This window comes from Anomalospiza imberbis, unplaced genomic scaffold (assembly GCF_031753505.1).
Source record: "Anomalospiza imberbis isolate Cuckoo-Finch-1a 21T00152 unplaced genomic scaffold, ASM3175350v1 scaffold_218, whole genome shotgun sequence".
NCBI lineage: Eukaryota > Metazoa > Chordata > Aves > Passeriformes > Viduidae > Anomalospiza > Anomalospiza imberbis.
The window spans coordinates 19,980-42,878 of record NW_027099851.1 but is presented as its reverse complement, the minus strand read 5'-3'; the positions used below and the strand labels follow the sequence as shown (position 1 = coordinate 42,878).

Sequence of the window (22,899 nt, the reverse complement as noted above, 5' to 3'; positions counted from 1 at the left end):
TCGGGAAAAATTGGGAAAAGTGGGAGAGAAAATCGGGAATATCGGGACTATCAGGAATATCGGGGAAAAAATTGGGAAAATTGGGAATATCGGGGGAAAATTGGGAAAAGTGGGAGAGAAAATCAGGAATATCGGGATGATTGGGGTTATTGAGAATAGCGGGAATGTCGGGATGATGATGGGGATGATGATGGGGAATGTCGGGAATGTCGGGAATATCGGGAATGCCAGGAATGTCAGGAATGTCGGGAATGTCGGGATGATGATGGGGATGATGATCGGGAATATCGGGAATGTCGGGAATGTCGGGAATGTCGGGATGATGATGGGGATGATGATGGGGAATGTCGGGAATGTCGTGAATATCGGGAATGCCGGGAATGTTGGGATGATGATGGGGATGATGATCGGGAATATCGGGAATGTCGGGAATGTCGGGAATGCCGGGATGATGATGGGGAATGTCGGGAAAATCGGGATGATTATCAGGAATGTTGGGAGTGTCGGGATGATGATGGGGATGATTATCAGTAATATCGGGAATGTCGGGAATGTCGGGAATATCGCGAATGTCGGGATGATGATGGGGATGATTATCAGGAATATCGGGAATGTCGGGAATGTTCGGAATGCCGGGATGATGATGGGAATGATTATCGGATATATCGTGAATGTTGGGATGAGGATTGGGAATGTTGGGAATGTCGGGAATGTCGGGATGATGATGGGGATGATGATCGGGAATGTCGGGAATGTCGGGAATATCGGGAATGTTGGGAATGTCGGGATGATGATGGGGATGATGATGGGGAATACCAGGAATGTTGGGATGAAGATTGGGAATATTAGGAATGTTGGGATGTCAGGAATGCCGGGATGGTGACGGTGCCGGGATGTCGGGAATGTCGGGATGTCGGGAATGCCGGGATGTCGGGAATGTCGGCATGTCGGGAATGCCGGGATGGTGACGGTGCCGGGATGTCGGGAATGTCGGGATGTTGGGAATGCTGGGATGTTGGGAATGTCGGGATGTCGGGAATGCCGGGATGTCGGGAATGCTGGGACGTCGGGAATGCCGGGATGTCGGGAATGTCGGGATGTCGGGAATGCCGGGATGTCGGGAATGTCGGGATGTTGGGAATGCTGGGATGTCGGGAATGCCGGGATGTTGGGAATGCCGGGATGTCGGGAATGTCGGGATGTCGGGATGTTGGGAATGCCGGGATGTCGGGAATGCCGGGATGTCGGGAATGTTGGGATGTCGGGAATGTTGGGAATGCTGGGATGTCGGGAATGCCGGGATGTCGGGGCCGTACCTGGATGAGGCGATCGGCCAGGGCCGCGCTCTCCTGGGGGAGGGACAGAGACAGAGACGGGTCAGAGACAGCGACAGCGGGACAGACGGACAGAGAGGGGACAGAGGGACAGGGGGACAGGGGGACAGAGAGGGGACAGGGGGACAGAGAGGGGACAGAGGGACAGAGGGACAGAGAGGGGACAGGGGGACAGGGGGACAGAGAGGGGACAGGGGGACAGGGGGACAGAGAGGGGACAGGGGGACAGGGGGACAGAGAGGGGACAGGGGGACAGGGGGACAGAGAGGGACAGAGGGAAAGAGGGACAGAGAGGGGACAGAGGGACAGGGGGACAGCGGGACAGAGGGACAGGGGGACAGAGGGACAGAGAGGGGACAGGGGGACAGGGGGACAGAGACGGGACAGGGGGACAGGGGGACAGAGAGGGGACAGGGGGACAGGGGGACAGAGAGGGGACAGGGGGACAGGGGGACAGAGAGGGGACAGGGGGACAGGGGGACAGAGGGAGAGAGGGACAGAGCGATGGAGGGACAGAGGGACAGAGGGACAGGGGGAAAGAGGGACAGCGGGATAGAGGGACAGAGGGACAGTGACACAGTGACAGTGACAGTGACAGTGACACAGTGACACAGTGACAGTGACACAGTGACACAGTGACACAGTGACAGTGACACAGTGACAGTGACACAGTGACACAGTGACACAGTGACAGTGACACAGTGACAGTGACACAGTGACACAGTGACACAGTGACAGTGACACAGTGACACAGTGACACAGTGACACAGTGACAGTGACACAGTGACAGTGACAGTGACACAGTGACACAGTGACAGTGACACAGTGACACAGTGACACAGTGACAGTGACAGTGACACAGTGACACAGTGACACAGTGACAGTGACACAGTGACAGTGACACAGTGACAGTGACACAGTGACACAGTGACAGTGACACAGTGACACAGTGACACAGTGACACAGTGACAGTGACACAGTGACACAGTGACAGTGACACAGTGACACAGTGACACAGTGACACAGTGACACAGTGACACAGTGACAGTGACACAGTGACACAGTGACACAGTGACACAGTGACACAGTGACACAGTGACAGTGACACAGTGACAGTGACACAGTGACAGTGACACAGTGACAGTGACACAGTGACACAGTGACAGTGACAGTGACAGTGACACAGTGACACAGTGACAGTGACACAGTGACACAGTGACAGTGACACAGTGACAGTGACACAGTGACACAGTGACAGTGACACAGTGACAGTGACACAGTGACACAGTGACAGTGACACAGTGACAGTGACAGTGACACAGTGACACAGTGACACAGTGACAGTGACACAGTGACAGTGACACAGTGACACAGTGACAGTGACACAGTGACAGTGACAGTGACACAGTGACACAGTGACACAGTGACAGTGACACAGTGACACAGTGACAGTGACACAGTGACAGTGACACAGTGACACAGTGACACAGTGACACAGTGACACAGTGACACAGTGACAGTGACACAGTGACACAGTGACACAGTGACACAGTGACAGTGACACAGTGACACAGTGACAGTGACACAGTGACACAGTGACACAGTGACAGTGACAGTGACACAGTGACACAGTGACAGTGACACAGTGACAGTGACACAGTGACACAGTGACACAGTGACACAGTGACACAGTGACAGTGACACAGTGACACAGTGACACAGTGACAGTGACACAGTGACACAGTGACACAGTGACAGTGACACAGTGACACAGTGACAGTGACACAGTGACAGTGACAGTGACAGTGACACAGTGACACAGTGACACAGTGACAGTGACACAGTGACAGTGACACAGTGACACAGTGACAGTGACACAGTGACACAGTGACAGTGACACAGTGACAGTGACACAGTGACACAGTGACACAGTGACACAGTGACAGTGACACAGTGACACAGTGACAGTGACACAGTGACAGTGACACAGTGACACAGTGACACAGTGACACAGTGACACAGTGACACAGTGACAGTGACACAGTGACACAGTGACAGTGACACAGTGACACAGTGACACAGTGACACAGTGACACAGTGACAGTGACACAGTGACAGTGACACAGTGACAGTGACAGTGACACAGTGACAGTGACACAGTGACACAGTGACAGTGACACAGTGACAGTGACACAGTGACACAGTGACACAGTGACACAGTGACAGTGACACAGTGACAGTGACACAGTGACACAGTGACAGTGACACAGTGACACAGTGACACAGTGACACAGTGACAGTGACACAGTGACACAGTGACAGTGACACAGTGACAGTGACAGTGACAGTGACACAGTGACACAGTGACACAGTGACAGTGACACAGTGACAGTGACACAGTGACACAGTGACAGTGACACAGTGACACAGTGACAGTGACACAGTGACAGTGACACAGTGACACAGTGACACAGTGACACAGTGACAGTGACACAGTGACAGTGACAGTGACACAGTGACACAGTGACACAGTGACACAGTGACACAGTGACAGTGACAGTGACACAGTGACACAGTGACACAGTGACACAGTGACAGTGACACAGTGACACAGTGACAGTGACACAGTGACACAGTGACAGTGACACAGTGACACAGTGACAGTGACACAGTGACAGTGACACAGTGACACAGTGACACAGTGACACAGTGACAGTGACACAGTGACAGTGACAGTGACACAGTGACAGTGACACAGTGACAGTGACACAGTGACACAGTGACACAGTGACACAGTGACAGTGACACAGTGACAGTGACAGTGACACAGTGACAGTGACACAGTGACAGTGACACAGTGACACAGTGACACAGTGACACAGTGACACAGTGACACAGTGACACAGTGACAGTGACACAGTGACAGTGACACAGTGACACAGTGACACAGTGACACAGTGACAGTGACACAGTGACACAGTGACAGTGACACAGTGACAGTGACACAGTGACACAGTGACACAGTGACACAGTGACAGTGACACAGTGACAGTGACACAGTGACACAGTGACAGTGACACAGTGACACAGTGACACAGTGACACAGTGACACAGTGACAGTGACACAGTGACAGTGACACAGTGACAGTGACAGTGACACAGTGACAGTGACACAGTGACACAGTGACAGTGACACAGTGACAGTGACACAGTGACACAGTGACACAGTGACACAGTGACAGTGACACAGTGACAGTGACACAGTGACACAGTGACAGTGACACAGTGACACAGTGACACAGTGACACAGTGACAGTGACACAGTGACACAGTGACAGTGACACAGTGACAGTGACAGTGACAGTGACACAGTGACACAGTGACACAGTGACAGTGACACAGTGACAGTGACACAGTGACACAGTGACAGTGACACAGTGACACAGTGACAGTGACACAGTGACAGTGACACAGTGACACAGTGACACAGTGACACAGTGACAGTGACACAGTGACAGTGACAGTGACACAGTGACACAGTGACACAGTGACACAGTGACAGTGACAGTGACACAGTGACACAGTGACACAGTGACAGTGACACAGTGACACAGTGACAGTGACACAGTGACACAGTGACACAGTGACACAGTGACACAGTGACAGTGACACAGTGACAGTGACACAGTGACACAGTGACACAGTGACACAGTGACAGTGACACAGTGACAGTGACACAGTGACACAGTGACACAGTGACACAGTGACAGTGACACAGTGACAGTGACAGTGACACAGTGACACAGTGACACAGTGACACAGTGACACAGTGACAGTGACAGTGACACAGTGACACAGTGACACAGTGACACAGTGACAGTGACACAGTGACACAGTGACAGTGACACAGTGACAGTGACACAGTGACACAGTGACACAGTGACACAGTGACAGTGACACAGTGACACAGTGACAGTGACACAGTGACACAGTGACACAGTGACACAGTGACACAGTGACACAGTGACAGTGACACAGTGACAGTGACAGTGACACAGTGACACAGTGACACAGTGACAGTGACACAGTGACAGTGACAGTGACACAGTGACAGTGACAGTGACACAGTGACACAGTGACACAGTGACAGTGACACAGTGACACAGTGACACAGTGACACAGTGACACAGTGACACAGTGACAGTGACACAGTGACACAGTGACACAGTGACACAGTGACAGTGACACAGTGACACAGTGACAGTGACACAGTGACAGTGACACAGTGACACAGTGACACAGTGACACAGTGACACAGTGACAGTGACACAGTGACACAGTGACACAGTGACAGTGACACAGTGACAGTGACACAGTGACACAGTGACACAGTGACACAGTGACACAGTGACAGTGACACAGTGACAGTGACACAGTGACACAGTGACAGTGACATAGTGACACAGTGACACAGTGACACAGTGACACAGAGACAGTGACACAGTGACAGTGACACAGTGACAGTGACACAGTGACACAGAGACACAGTGACAGTGACACAGTGACAGTGACACAGTGACACAGTGACAGTGACACAGTGACAGTGACACAGTGACAGTGACACAGTGACACAGTGACAGTGACACAGTGACACAGTGACAGTGACACAGTGACAGTGACACAGTGACAGTGACACAGTGACACAGTGACACAGTGACACAGTGACACAGTGACAGTGACACAGTGACACAGTGACACAGTGACAGTGACACAGTGACACAGTGACAGTGACACAGTGACACAGTGACACAGTGACACAGTGACACAGTGACAGTGACACAGTGACAGTGACACAGTGACACAGTGACAGTGACACAGTGACACAGTGACACAGTGACACAGTGACAGTGACACAGTGACACAGTGACACAGTGACAGTGACACAGTGACACAGTGACAGTGACACAGTGACAGTGACACAGTGACACAGTGACACAGTGACACAGTGACACAGTGACAGTGACACAGTGACACAGTGACACAGTGACAGTGACACAGTGACAGTGACAGTGACACAGTGACAGTGACACAGTGACAGTGACACAGTGACACAGTGACAGTGACACAGTGACAGTGACACAGTGACACAGTGACACAGTGACACAGTGACAGTGACACAGTGACACAGTGACAGTGACACAGTGACAGTGACACAGTGACACAGTGACACAGTGACAGTGACACAGTGACAGTGACACAGTGACACAGTGACACAGTGACAGTGACACAGTGACACAGTGACAGTGACACAGTGACAGTGACACAGTGACACAGTGACAGTGACACAGTGACAGTGACAGTGACACAGTGACACAGTGACAGTGACACAGTGACACAGTGACACAGTGACAGTGACAGTGACACAGTGACACAGTGACACAGTGACACAGTGACAGTGACACAGTGACACAGTGACACAGTGACACAGTGACAGTGACACAGTGACAGTGACACAGTGACACAGTGACACAGTGACACAGTGACAGTGACACAGTGACACAGTGACAGTGACACAGTGACAGTGACACAGTGACACAGTGACACAGTGACAGTGACACAGTGACACAGTGACACAGTGACACAGTGACACAGTGACAGTGACACAGTGACACAGTGACACAGTGACACAGTGACACAGTGACACAGTGACAGTGACACAGTGACACAGTGACAGTGACAGTGACACAGTGACACAGTGACAGTGACACAGTGACAGTGACACAGTGACAGTGACACAGTGACACAGTGACACAGTGACACAGTGACACAGTGACAGTGACACAGTGACACAGTGACACAGTGACACAGTGACAGTGACACAGTGACACAGTGTCACAGTGACACAGTGACACAGTGACAGTGACACAGTGACACAGTGACACAGTGACAGTGACACAGTGACACAGTGACACAGTGACACAGTGACAGTGACACAGTGACACAGTGACACAGTGACACAGTGACACAGTGACACAGTGACAGTGACACAGTGACACAGTGACAGTGACACAGTGACACAGTGACACAGTGACACAGTGACAGTGACACAGTGACACAGTGACAGTGACACAGTGACACAGTGACAGTGACACAGTGACAGTGACACAGTGACACAGTGACAGTGACACAGTGACACAGTGACAGTGACACAGTGACAGTGACACAGTGACAGTGACAGTGACACAGTGACAGTGACACAGTGACACAGTGACACAGTGGCAGTGACACAGTGACACAGTGACACAGTGACACAGTGACACAGTGACAGTGACACAGTGACAGTGACACAGTGACACAGTGACACAGTGACACAGTGACAGTGACACAGTGACACAGTGACACAGTGACAGTGACAGTGACACAGTGACACAGTGACAGTGACACAGTGACAGTGACACAGTGACACAGTGACAGTGACACAGTGACAGTGACACAGTGACAGTGACACAGTGACACAGTGACAGTGACACAGTGACACAGTGACAGTGACACAGTGACAGTGACACAGTGACAGTGACACAGTGACACAGTGACACAGTGACAGTGACACAGTGACAGTGACACAGTGACACAGTGACAGTGACACCGTGACACAGTGACAGTGACACAGTGACAGTGACACAGTGACACAGTGACACAGTGACAGTGACACAGTGACAGTGACACAGTGACACAGTGACACAGTGACAGTGACACAGTGACACAGTGACAGAGTGACACAGTGACACAGTGACACAGTGACAGTGACACAGTGACACAGTGACACAGTGACAGTGACACAGTGACAGTGACACAGTGACACAGTGACACAGTGACAGTGACACAGTGACAGTGACACAGTGACACAGTGACACAGTGACAGTGACACAGTGACAGTGACACAGTGACACAGTGACAGTGACACAGTGACACAGTGACAGAGTGACACAGTGACACAGTGACACAGTGACAGTGACACAGTGACACAGTGACACAGTGACAGTGACACAGTGACAGTGACACAGTGACACAGTGACAGTGACACAGTGACAGTGACACAGTGACACAGTGACAGTGACACAGTGACACAGTGACAGAGTGACACAGTGACACAGTGACACAGTGACAGTGACACAGTGACACAGTGACACAGTGACAGTGACACAGTGACAGTGACACAGTGACACAGTGACAGTGACACAGTGACAGTGACACAGTGACAGTGACAGTGACAGTGACACAGTGACACAGTGACACAGTGACACAGTGACACAGTGACAGTGACAGTGACACAGTGACACAGTGACAGTGACACAGTGACACAGTGACACAGTGACAGTGACACAGTGACAGTGACACAGTGACACAGTGACACAGTGACAGTGACACAGTGACAGTGACACAGTGACACAGTGACACAGTGACAATGACACAGTGACACAGTGACACAGTGACACAGTGACAGTGACACAGTGACAGTGACACAGTGACACAGTGACAGTGACACAGTGACACAGTGACAGTGACTCCCGCGTCCCCCCTGCGAATTCCCGGAATTCCCAGGTTCACGTGGCGCTGGGCTGGGGCTTTGGTCCCAAATCCGGCGGTTTTGGCAAAAGTGATTGTTTCACCTCAAAATGGGCGATTTTGGGCTCAAAATGGGCGATTTTGGGCAAAAATGATTGTTTTTGAATCTCAAAATTGGGGATTTGGGGCAAAATTTTTTTTTTTTTAAAGCTCAAAATGGGGGATTTGGGGCAAAATTTATTTTTTTTTTAAAGCTCAAAATGGGGGATTTTGGGCAAGAATGATTTTTTTATTAATCTCAAAATTTTTGTTTGTTTGTTTTAGGGTTTTTTGGGTTTGGTTTTGGGTTTGGTTTTGGGTTCCATGCGGTGTTTTGGGGTTTTTGGGGTGATTTTTTTTGGGGCGGTTTTGGGTTCCACGCGGTGTTTTGGGGTTTTTTGAGTTTGTTTTTGGGTTCCATGCGGTGTTTTAGGGTTTTTTTGGGTTTGTTTTGTGTTCCATGTGGTGTTTTGGGTTTGTTTTTAGGGTTTTTGGGTTTGTTTTGGGTTCCATGTGGTGTTTTAGGGTTTTTTGGGTTTGTTTTGGGCTCCATAAGGTGTTTTGGGTTTGTTTTTAGGGTTTTTTTGGGTTTGTTTTGGGTTCCGCGCGGTGTTTTGGGGTTTTTTTGGGTTTGTTTTGGGTTCCATGCGGTGTTTTGGGGTTTTCTGGGGGGTTTTGGGGTTTTTTGGGGAGGTTTTTTTGGGGTCCTCACCTTCTCCAGGGTCTCGATTCGCTGCTTCAGGAGCCGATTCTCGGAGCGGAGCCGCTGAAGGGACAGGGAGGGGACAATGAGGGGACAGGGAGGGGACAGAGAGGGGACAGGGAGGGGACAATGAGGGGACAATGAGGGGACAATGAGGGGACAGGGAGGGGACAATGAGGGGACAATGAGGGGACAGAGAGGGGACAGAGAGGGGACAATGAGGGGACAATGAGGGGACAATGAGGGGACAGGGAGGGGACAATGAGGGGACAATGAGGGGACAGGGAGGGGACAATGAGGGGACAATGAGGGGACAATGAGGGGACAGAGAGGGGACAATGAGGGGACAGAGAGGGGACAGAGAGGGGACAATGAGGGGACAATGAGGGGACAGGGAGGGGACAGGGAGGGGACAATGAGGGGACAATGAGGGGACAGAGAGGGGACAGGGAGGGGACAATGAGGGGACAATGAGGGGACAATGAGGGGACAGGGAGGGGACAGGGAGGGGACAATGAGGGGACAGAGAGGGGACAGGGAGGGGACAGGGAGGGGACAATGAGGGGACAATGAGGGGACAGGGAGGGGACAATGTGGGGACAATGAGGGGACAATGAGGGGACAGAGAGGGGACAGAGAGGGGACAATGAGGGGACAGGGAGGGGACAATGAGGGGACAGAGAGGGGACAGGGAGGGGACAATGAGGGGACAGGGAGGGGACAGGGAGGGGACAGGGAGGGGACAGGGAGGGGACAATGAGGGGACAGGGAGGGGAAAGAGAGGGGACAGGGAGGGGACAGAGAGGGGACAATGAGGGGACAGGGAGGGGACAATGAGGGGACAATGAGGGGACAATGAGGGGACAGGGAGGGGACAATGAGGGGACAATGAGGGGACAGGGAGGGGACAGAGAGGGGACAATGAGGGGACAATGAGGGGACAGGGAGGGGACAGAGAGGGGACAGGGAGGGGACAATGAGGGGACAGGGAGGGGACAATGAGGGGACAATGAGGGGACAGGGAGGGACAGGGAGGGGACAATGAGGGGACAATGAGGGGACAGAGAGGGGACAGAGAGGGGACAATGAGGGGACAGAGAGGGGACAGGGAGGGGACAATGAGGGGACAGAGAGGGGACAATGAGGGGACAGAGAGGGGACAGGGAGGGGACAATGAGGGGACAGAGAGGGGACAGGGAGGGGACAATGAGGGGACAGAGAGGGGACAGGGAGGGGACAATGAGGGGACAGAGAGGGGACAATGAGGGGACAGAGAGGGGACAGGGAGGGGACAATGAGGGGACAATGAGGGGACAATGAGGGGACAGAGAGGGGACAGGGAGGGGACAATGAGGGGACAGGGAGGGGACAATGAGGGGACAGGGAGGGGACAGGGAGGGGACAATGAGGGGACAGGGAGGGGACAATGAGGGGACAGAGAGGGGACAATGAGGGGACAATGAGGGGACAGGGAGGGGACAATGAGGGGACAGGGAGGGGACAATGAGGGGACAATGAGGGGACAGGGAGGGGACAGAGAGGGGACAGGGAGGGGACAATGAGGGGACAGCAAGGGGACAGGGAGGGGACAATGAGGGGACAGCAAGGGGACAGGGAGGGGACAGGGAGGGGACAATGAGGGGACAATGAGGGGACAATGAGGGGACAGGGAGGGGACAATGAGGGGACAGGGAGGGGACAATGAGGGGACAATGAGGGGACAATGAGGGGACAGGGAGGGGACAGGGAGGGGACAGGGAGGGGACAATGAGGAGACAGGGAGGGGACAGAGAGGGGACAATGAGGGGACAGGGAGGGGACAGGGAGGGGACAATGAGGGGACAATGAGGGGACAATGAGGGGACAGGGAGGGGACAATGAGGGGACAATGAGGGGACAGGGAGGGGACAATGAGGGGACAGGGAGGGGACAATGAGGGGACAATGAGGGGACAGGGAGGGGACAGGAAGGGGACAATGAGGGGACAGAGAGGGGACAATGAGGGGACAATGAGGGGACAGGGAGGGGACAATGAGGGGACAATGAGGGGACAATGAGGGGACAGGGAGGGGACAATGAGGGGACAATGAGGGGACAGGGAGGGGACAATGAGGGGACAGGGAGGGGACAATGAGGGGACAATGAGGGGACAGTGAGGGGACAATGAGGGGACAGGGAGGGGACAATGAGGGGACAATGAGGGGACAGGGAGGGGACAATGAGGGGACAATGAGGGGACAATGAGGGGACAATGAGGGGACAGGGAGGGGACAGGGAGGGGACAATGAGGGGACAATGAGGGGACAATGAGGGGACAGTGAGGGGACAATGAGGGGACAGGGAGGGGACAATGAGGGGACAATGAGGGGACAATGAGGGGACAATGAGGGGACAATGAGGGGACAGTGAGGGGACAATGAGGGGACAATGAGGGGACAATGAGGGGACAATGAGGGGACAATGAGGGGACAATGAGGGGACAGGGAGGGGACAGAGAGGGGACAATGAGGGGACAGGGAGGGGACAGGGAGGGGACAGAGAGGGGACAATGAGGGGACAGGGAGGGGACAGGGAGGGGACAGGGAGGGGACAATGAGGGGACAATGAGGGGACAATGAGGGGACAGGGAGGGGACAATGAGGGGACAGGGAGGGGACAGGGAGGGGACAATGAGGGGACAGCAAGGGGACAGGGAGGGGACAATGAGGGGACAATGAGGGGACAATGAGGGGACAGAGAGGGGACAATGAGGGGACAATGAGGGGACAGGGAGGGGACAAAGGGACATTAGCCCAGGGAAGGGGGAGGGGATGTCCCCATGTGTCACCAACCCTGGGGACAGCCAGGGTGGCTTTGGTGACCCTGCGGTGGCTCAAGGTGACCCTCGGATGACCCAAGGTGGCTCCAGAGTGGCTTTGGTGGCCCCAAGGATGGGCCAGGTGGCCCCAGGGTGGCTTTGGTGACCCTGAGAGGACCCAAGGTGACTCTGGGGTGACCCAAGGTGGCTCCAGAGTGACTTTGGTGATGCGGGGTGGCTTTGGTGACCCTGGGGTGGCTCAAAGTGACACTGGGGTGGCTCCAATGGCCGTGGGATGGCTCAGGATGACCCCGTGAGGACCCGCAGTGTCCCCAGGTGTCCCCAGCTGTCCCAGGTGTCCCCAGGTGTCCCCAGGTCACCCCAGATGTCCCCCACGTGTCTCCAGATGTCCCAGGTGTCCCCAGGTGTCCCAGGTGTCCCCAGGTGTCCCCAGGTCACCCCAGATGTCCCTCAGGTGTCCCCAGGTGTCTCCAGATGTCCCAGGTGTTCCAGGTGTCCCCAGGTGTCCCAGGTGTCCCCAGGTGTCTCCAGATGTCCCAGGTGTCCCCAGGTCACCCCAGATGTCCCCCACGTGTCTCCAGATGTCCCAGGTGTCCCCAGGTGTCCCAGGTGTCCCCAGGTGTCCCCAGGTGTCCCAGATGTCCCCCAGGTGTCTCCAGATGTCCCAGATGTCCCCAGGTGTCCCCAGGTGTCCCTGGTGTCCCCAGATGTCCCAGATGTCCCCAGGTGTCCCCAGGTGTCCCTGGTGTCCCCAGATGTCCCAGGTGTCCCACCTTGATCTCGATCTGCTCCTCCATCTCTTTGCTCTTGAGGGCGGCGTATTCCTTCTCCAGCCTGGGGAGGGACAGGGACAATGGGGACAGTGGGGACAGTGGGGACAACGGGGACAATGGGGACACAGGGGACAGTGGGGACAGGGACACAGGACACAGGGACACAGGGACAATGGGGACAGTGGGGACAACGGGGACAATGGGGACACAGGGGACAGTGGGGACAATGGGGACAGGGACACAGGACACAGGGGACAATGGGGACAATGGGGACAATGGGGACAGTGGGGACAACGGGGACAATGGGGACAATGGGGACAATGGGGACACAGGGGACAGTGGGGACAATGGGGACAATGGGGACAATGGGGACAGCAGGGGACATTGGGGACAATGGGGACAGTGGGGACAGCAGGGGACATTGGGGACAATGGGGACAGTGGGGACACAGGGGACAATGGGGACAATGTGGACAGTGGGGACATGGGGGACAATGGGGACAGTGGGGACGGTGGGGACACCGGGGACAGTGGGGACAGTGGGGACAATGGGGACAGGGACACAGGGGACAGTGGGGACAATGTGGACAGTGGGGACAGTGGGGACAATGGGGACAGTGGGGACAATGGGGACAGTGGAGACAGTGGGGACAGGGACACAGGACACAGGGGACAATGGGGACAACGGGGACAATGGGGACAATTGGGACAATGGGGACAAGGACACAGGGACACAGGGACAAGGGGGACAATGGGGACAATGGGGACAGGGACACAGGGGACAATGGGGACAGTGGGGACAACGGGGACAGTGGGGACAATGGGGACACAGGGGACAATGGGGACAATTGGGACAATGGGACAATGGGGACAGGGACACAGGGACACAGGGACAATGGGGACAGGGACAGGAGGTGACACAGGGGACAGAGGTGACACAGGGGACAGAGGTGACAAGGACAGGAGGTGACACAGGGGACAGTGGTGACACAGGGGACAGAGGGGACAGGGACAGGAGGTGACACAGGGGACAGTGGTGACACAGGGGACAAAGGGGACAGGAGGTGACACAGGGGACAGAGGTGACACAGGGGACAGAGGGGACAGGGACAGGAGGTGACACAGGGGACAGAGGTGACACAGGGGACAGAGGGGACAGGGACAGCAACAGGAGGTGACAGAGGGGACAGGAGGTGACAGGTGACACAGGGACAGGCATGGGGGTGACAGAGGGGACAGGCGGTGACACAGATGACAGAGGTGACACAGGTGACCCAGGTGACAGGAGGTGACCCAGGTGAGAGAGGTGACACAGGGACAGGGACGGGGGTGACCCAGGTGAGAGAGGTGACACAGGGACAGGGACGGAGGTGACACAGGTGACAGAGGTGACAGAGGGGACACAGGTGAAAGAGGTGACACAGGTGAAAGAGGTGACATAGGTGACACAGGGACAGGGACACAGGTGACCCAGGGATGGGGGTGACCCAGGTGACAGAGGTGACACAGGGACAGGGACGGAGGTGACAGAGGGACACAGGTGACACAGGGACAGGGATGGGGGTGACCCAGGTGACAGAGGCAACACAAGGACAGGGACGGAGGTGACCCAGGGGACACAGGTGACACAGGGACAGGGACACGGGTGACCCAGGGATGGGGGTGACCCAGGTGACAGAGGTGACACAGGGGACACAGGTGACAGAGGTGACAGAGGTGACACAGGGGACACAGGTGACACAGGGGACACAGGTGACAGGGACGGAGGTGACAGAGGGACACAGGTGACACAGGGAAAGGGACGGGGGTGATCCAGGTGACAGAGGTGACACAAGTGACAGACGTGACAGAGGTGACAGGAGGTGACATAGATGACAGGGATGGAGGTGACACAGAGGGGACACAGGTGACACAGGCGACAGACGTGACAGGAGGAGACAGAGGTAATCCAGGGACAGGGATGGGGGTGACACAGGTGACACAGGGACAGGGATGGGGGTGACACAGGGACAGAGGTGACAGGAGGTGACAGAAGTGACCCAGGCACAGGGACGGGGTGACACAGGTGACAGAGGAGACACAAGTGACGGTGACAGAGGTGACAGAGATGACAGAAGTGACAGAGATGACAGAAGTGACACAGGTGACACAGGGGACACAGGTGACAGAGGTGACACAGATGACAGAAGTGACACAGGTGACGCAGGTGACAGAGGTGACACAGGGACAGGGATGGAGGTGACACAAGTGACAGAGGTGACGCAGGTGACAGAGGTGACACAGGGACAGGGACGGGGTGACACAGGTGACAGAGGTGACAGAGGTGACGGCGACACAGGTGATGCAGGTGACAGAGGTGACGCAGGGACAGGGACGGGGGTGACACAGGGACAGAAGTGACACAGGTGACAGAGGTGACACAGGTGACAGAGGTGACAGAGGTGACGCAGGTGACAGAGGTGACACAGGGAAAGGGACGGGGGTGACAGAGGTGAAGCAGGTGACAGAAGTGACACAGGGACGGTGACAGAGGTGACAGAGGTGACGCAGGGACAGGGATGGGGGTGACAGAGGTGAAGCAGGTGACAGAGGTGACAGAAGTGACACAGGGACGGTGACAGAGGTGACAGAGGTGACAGAGGTGACGCAGGGACAGGGGTGACACAAATGACAGAGGTGACACAAGTGACAGAGGTGACACAGGTGACAGAAGTGACAGAGGTGACGCAGGTGACAGAGGTGACGCAGGGACAGGGACGGGGGTGACACAAGTGACAGAGATGACACAGGTGACAGAGGTGACACAGGTGACACAAGTGACAGAGGTGACACAGGTGATGCAGTAACAGAGGTGACACAGGGACAGGGATGGGGTGACACAAGTGACAGAGGTGACGCAGGTGACAGAGGTGACAGAAGTGACACAGGGACAGGGACGGGGGTGACACAGGTGACAGAGGTGACACAGGGACAGGGACGGGGGTGACACAGGTGACAGAGGTGACACAGGTGACGCAGGTGACAGAGGTGACACAGGGACAGGGACGGGGGTGACACAGGTGACAGAGGTGACAGGAGGTGACAGAGGTGACCCAGGCACAGGGACGGGGGTGACACAGGGACAGAAGAGACACAGGTGACGGTGACAGAGGTGACACAGGTGACAGAGGTGACACAGGGACAGGGATGGGGTGACACAGGGACAGAGGTGACACAGGGACAGGGACGGGGTGACACAGGGACAGAGGTGACAGAGGTGACGCAGGTGACAGAGGTGACAGAAGTGACACAGGGATGGTGACAGAGGTGACACAGGTGACGCAGGTGACAGAGGTGACGCAGGGACAGGGATGGAGGTGACAGAGGTGACAGAGGTGACGCAGGTGACAGAGGTGACACAGGTGACGCAGGTGACAGAGGTGACGCAGGGACAGGGATGGAGGTGACAGAGGTGACAGAAGTTACACAGGGACAGGGACGGGGGTGACACAGGTGACAGAGGTGACAGAGGTGACGCAGGTGACAGAGGTGACACAGGGACAGGGACGGGGTGACACAAGTGACAGAGGTGACAGAGGTGACGCAGGTGACACAGGTGACGCAGGGACAGGGACGGGGTGACACAAGTGACAGAGGTGACAGAGGTGACGCAGGTGACACAGGTGACACAGGGACAGGGACGGGGTGACACAAGTGACAGAGGTGACAGAGGTGACGCAGGTGACACAGGTGACGCAGGGACAGGGACGGGGGTGGCCCCTGACCTCTTCATCCGGCGGGGGTTGTACTTGACCTGGCAGGCGCGCAGGATCAGCTGGTCCGGGCACGAGTCGAACTGGTGTGGGATCACCTTCTGGAAGTACTGCGGGCACGCGGATCCCGGAGACAGCGGGGACGGCCGGCCCGAAAACGGGGAAATGACAACAGAAACGGGAAAACGAGATCAAACACGGGAAATCAGAATAAAACAAGGAGAGTCAGCCCGAAAATGGGGAAATGACAACAGAAACGGGAAAATGAGATCAAACACGGGAAATTCCGGACACAGCGGGGACGGCCGGCCCGAAAACGGGGACAGCACAACAGAAACGGGAAAACGAGATCAAACACGGGAAATTCCGGACACAGCGGGGACGGCCGGCCCGAAAACGGGGAGAGCACAACAGAAACGGGAAAACGAGATCAAACACGGGAAATTCCGGACACAGCGGGGACGGCCGGCCCGAAAACGGGGACAGCACAACAGAAACGGGAAAACGAGATCAAACACGGGAAATTCCGGACACAGCGGGGACGGCCGGCCCGAAAACGGGGAGAGCACAACAGAAACGGGAAAACGAGATCAAACACGGGAAATTCCGGACACAGCGGGGACGGCCGGCCCGAAAACGGGGACAGCACAACAGAAACGGGAAAACGAGATCAAACACGGGAAATTCCGGACACAGCGGGGACGGCCGGCCCGAAAACGGGGACAGCACAACAGAAACGGGAAAACGAGATCAAACACGGGAAATTCCGGACACAGCGGGGACGGCCGGCCCGAAAACGGGGACAGCACAACAGAAACGGGAAAATGAGATCAAACACGGGAAATTCCGGACACAGCGGGGACGGCCGGCCCGAAAACGGGGACAGCACAACAGAAACGGGAAAATGAGATCAAACACGGGAAATTCCAAACAAAACGGGGACGGCCGGCCCGAAAATGGGGAAATGACAACAGAAATGGGAAAATGAGATCAAACATGGGAAATTCCGGACAAAACGGGGAGAGTCAGCCCGAAAACGGGGACAGCACAACAGAAACGGGAAAACGAGATCAAACACGGGAAATTCCAAACAAAACGGGGACGGCCGGCCCGAAAATGGGGACAGCACAACAGAAACGGGAAAATGAGATCAAAAATGGGAAATTCCGAACACAGCGGGGACGGCCGGCCGGAAAACAGGGAGAGCACAACAGAAACGGGAAAACGAGATCAAACACGGGAAATTCCGGACACAGCGGGGACGGCCGGCCCGAAAACGGGGACAGCACAACAGAAACGGGAAAATGAGATCAAAAACATCCCAAATGGGGGAAACCAAGACAAAAGGGGGATAAACTCATCCCGTTGGCAAATCCCACCCCAAAACCCATCCATTGACCAAACCCACCCCAAATCCCATCCATTGACCAATCCCACCCCAAACCCCATCCATTGACCAAACCCATCCCAAATCCCATCCATTGACCAATCCCACCCCAAACCCCATCCATTGACCAAACCCATCCCAAATCCCATCCATTGACCAATCCCATCCTAAATCCCATCCACTGACCAAACCCACCCCAAATCCCACCCCAAATCCCATCCATTGACCAATCCCACCCCAAATCCCACCCTAAACCCCATCCATTGACCAAACCCATCCCAAATCCCACCCCAAACCCCATCCATTGACCAATCCCACCCCAAACCCCATCCATTGACCAAACCCATCCCAAATCCCATCCCAAATCCCATCCATTGACCAATCCCATCCCAAACCCATCCCAAACCCCATCCATTGACCAAACCCATCCCAAATCCCATCCCAAATCCCATCCATTGACCAATCCCACCCCAAACCCCATCCATTGACCAAACCCATCCCAAACCCCATCCATTGACCAAATCCCATCCCAAATCCCATCCATTGACCAAATTCCATCCCAAATCCCATCCATTGACCAAATTCCATCCCAAATCCCATCCATTGACCAAACCCATCCCAAATCCCACCCCAAATCCCATCCATTGACCACACCCACCTGAAATCCCACCCCAAACCCCATCCATTGACCAAACCCACCCCAAATCCCACCCCAAATCCCATCCATTGACCAAACCCACCTGAAACCCCAAACCCCAAATCCCATCCATTGACCAAACCCACCCCAAATCCCACCCCAAACCCCATCCATTGACCAAACCCACCCCAAATCCCACCCCAAATCCCATCCACTGACCAAGGCCACCCCAAATCCCAGCCATTGACCAATCCCACCCCAAATCCCATCCATTGACCAATCCCATCCCAAATCCCATCCATTGACCAATCCCACCCCAAATTCCATCCATTGACCAAACCCATCCCAAACCCCATCCATTGACCAAACCCACCCCAAATCCCACCCCAAATCCCATCCACTCACCAAGGCCACCCCAAATCCCATCCATTTTACCAAACTCACCCCAAATCCCACCCCAAGCCCACCCCAAACCCCATCCCAAGCCCGCCCCACTGACCAAGGCCACCCCAAGCCCACCCCAAGCCCACCCCATTGACCAAGGCCACCCCAAGGCCACCCCAAGCCCACCCCACTGACCAAGGCCACCCCAATCCCACCCCAAGCCCACCCCATTGACCAAACCCACCCCAAGGCCACCCCACTGACCAAACCCACCCCAAGGCCACCCCATTGACCAAGGCCACCCCAAGGCCACCCCAAGCCCACCCCACTGACCAAGGCCACCCCAATCCCACCCCAAGCCCACCCCATTGACCAAACCCACCCCAAGCCCACCCCAAGCCCACCCCTCTGACCAAGGCCACCCCAAGGCCACCCCACTGACCAAGGCCACCCCAAGGCCACCCCATTGACCAAGGCCACCCCAACCCCACCCCTCTGACCAAGGCCACCCCAACCCCACCCCACTGACCAAGGCCACCCCAAGGCCACCCCACTGACCAAGGCCACCCCAAGGCCACCCCACTGACCAAGGCCACCCCAAGGCCACCCCACTGACCAAGGCCACCCCAAGGCCGCCCCACTGAACCAAGGCCACCCCAAGGCCGCCCCATTGACCAACCCCACCCCAACCCCACCCCTCTGACCAAGGCCACCCCAAGGCCGCCCCACTGACCAAGGCCACCCCAAGGCCGCCCCATTGACCAAGGCCACCCCAAACCCACCCCATTGACCAAGGCCACCCCAAGGCCACCCCATTGACCAAGGCCACCCCAAGGCCACCCCACTGACCAAGGCCACCCCAAACCCACCCCAACCCCACCCCTCTGACCAACCCCACCCCAAGCTCACCCCTCTGACCAAGGCCACCCCAAGCCCACCCCTCTGACCAAGGCCACCCCAAGGCCACCCCAAGGCCACCGCAGGCCAGCCCTGGCCGCGCTGGGTGGGTACCTGGGACATGCCCTCCATGTCCAGCTGCACCAGCTCGGCCTGGTTGAACTGCAGCAGGGCCATCCCCACGCGGAACACGATCTCCAGCCCCTGCCGCGGCCCCGCCCGGTCAGCACGGCCACCACGGGCCACCGCGACCACCCCGGGGCCGCCTCGGGTCACTGCGGCCACCGCGGGGCCACCGCGACCACCCCGGGTCATCCCTGGGTCACCGCAGCCACCGCGGAGCCACCACAACCACCCCGGGTCATCCCTGGGTCAGCACAACCACCGCAGGGCCACCACAACCACCCCGGGGCCACCTCGGGTCACTGCGGCCACCGCGGGGCCACCGCGACCACCCCGGGTCATCCCTGGGTCACCACGACCACCCTGGGGCCATCTTGTGTCATCTCTGGGTCACCACGACCACCCTGGGGACACCTCGGGTCATCCCTGGGTCACCACGACCACCATGGGGACACCACGACCACCCTGGGGCCACCTCGGGTCATCCCTGGGTCACTGGGCCACCATGGGGTCACCGTGGCCACCTCAAAAACCCATCTTTGAGGGATTTGATCCACCCAAACCCATTTCTGAGGAGTTTGATCCACCACAAACCCATTTTTGAGGAGTTTAATCCACCCCAAACCCATTTTTGAGGAGTTTGATCCACCCCAAACCCATTTTTGAGGAGTTTGATCCACCACAAACCCATTTTTGAGGGATTAGATCCACCACAAACCCATTTTTGAGGAGTTTGATCCACCCCAAACCCATTTTTGAGGAGTTTCACCCACCCCAAACCCATTTTTGAGGGACTTGGTCAAACCAAATCCATTTTTGAGGAGTTTGGTCAAACCAAATCCATTTTTGAGGAGTTTGGTCAAACCCAAACCCATTCTTGAGGAGTTTGATCCACCCCAAACCCATTCTTGAGGAGTTTCATCCACGCCAAACCCATTTTTGAGGAGTTTCATCCACCACAAACCCATTTCTGAGGGATTAGATCCACCCCAAACCCATTTTTGAGGAGTTTGATCCACCCCAAACCCATTTTTGAGGAGTTTGATCCACCCCAAACCCATTTCTGAGGGATTAGATCCAACCCAAACCCATTTTTGAGGAGTTTGATCCACCCCAAACCCATTCTTGAGGAGTTTGGTCAAACCCAAACCCATTTTTGAGGGATTAGATCCACCCCAAACCCATTCTTGAGGAGTTTGAAGCACCCCAAACCCATTCTTGAGGAGTTTCATCCACCACAAACCCATTTTTGAGGAGTTTGATCCACCCCAAACCCATTTTTGAGGAGTTTGATCCACCCCAAACCCATTTCTGAGGGATTAGATCCACCCCAAACTCATTTTTGAGGAGTTTGATCCACCACAAACCCATTTTTGAAGGATTAGATCCAACCCAAACCCATTTTTGAGGAGTTTGATCCACCCCAAACCCATTCTTGAGGAGTTTGGTCAAACCCAAACCCATTTTTGAGGGATTAGATCCACCCCAAACCCATTTTTGAGGAGTTTGAAGCACCCCAAACCCCTTCTTGAGGAGTTTCATCCACCACAAACCCATTTTTGAGGGACTTGGTCAAACCAAATCCATTTTTGAGGAGTTTGAGCCAACTCAAACTCATTTTTGAAGGATTTGGTCAAACCCAAACCCATTTTTGAGGAGTTTCATCCACCCCAAACCCATTTTTGAAGGCTCTGATCCACCCCAAACCCATTTTTGACGGACCTGATCCACCCCAAACCCATTTCTGATGGATTCTGACTCCCCCCAAGCCCACATTTTGGGTCGGAAGGGGCCGATTTTGGGCTACCTCGTACATGAAGATGTCGAAGACGCGCGTGGCCACGGGCAGGGGGAAGGTGGTGAGGAAGAGCATGAGGAACCACCCCAAATCTTGAGGGATTTGGTTCCACCCAAATTTTGAGGGATTTGGTCAAACCCAAACCCATTTTTGAGGAGTTTGGTCAAACTCAAACCCATTTTTGAGGAGTTTGAACCACCACAAACCCATTTTTGAGGAGTTTGATCCACCCCAAACCCATTTTTGAGGAGTTTGATCCACCACAAACCCATTCTTGAGGAGTTTGGTCAAAGCCAAACCCATTTTTGAGGAGTTTGATCCACCCCAAACTCATTTTTGAGGAATTTGATCCACCCCAAACCCATTTCTGAGGAGTTTGATCCACCCCAAACCCATTTTTGAGGAATTAGATCCACCACAAACCCATTTTTGATGGATTAGATCCACCCCAAACCCATTTTTGAGGAGTTTGATCCACCCCAAACCCATTTTTGAGGAGTTTGATCCACCACAAACCCATTTCTGAGAGATTTGATCCACCCCAAATTCATTTTTGAAGGATTTGATCCACCCCAAACCCATTTTTGAGGGACTTGGTCACACCCAAACTCATTTTTGAGGAGTTTGATCCACCCCAAACCCATTTTTGAAGGATCTGATCCACCCCAAACCCATTTCTGATGGATTCT

The 22,899-nt window shown here is 55.2% G+C and overlaps 1 protein-coding gene across 1 annotated transcript in view; it reads right to left on the bottom strand.

Moving 5' to 3' along the window:
• The window catches only part of LOC137466458 (EVI5-like protein), a 59,875-nt gene that overhangs the window by 18,274 nt on the left and 18,702 nt on the right, over positions 1–22,899 (bottom strand). The window contains exons 5-9 of the mRNA XM_068178185.1: positions 20,404–20,493; positions 16,997–17,094; positions 13,234–13,294; positions 9,652–9,705; positions 1,317–1,349 (exon numbers count right to left, since the gene is read on the bottom strand). Coding sequence (XP_068034286.1) covers positions 1,317–1,349; positions 9,652–9,705; positions 13,234–13,294; positions 16,997–17,094; positions 20,404–20,493 — 336 coding nt within the window. The remainder of the gene's footprint in view (positions 1–1,316; positions 1,350–9,651; positions 9,706–13,233; positions 13,295–16,996; positions 17,095–20,403; positions 20,494–22,899) is intronic.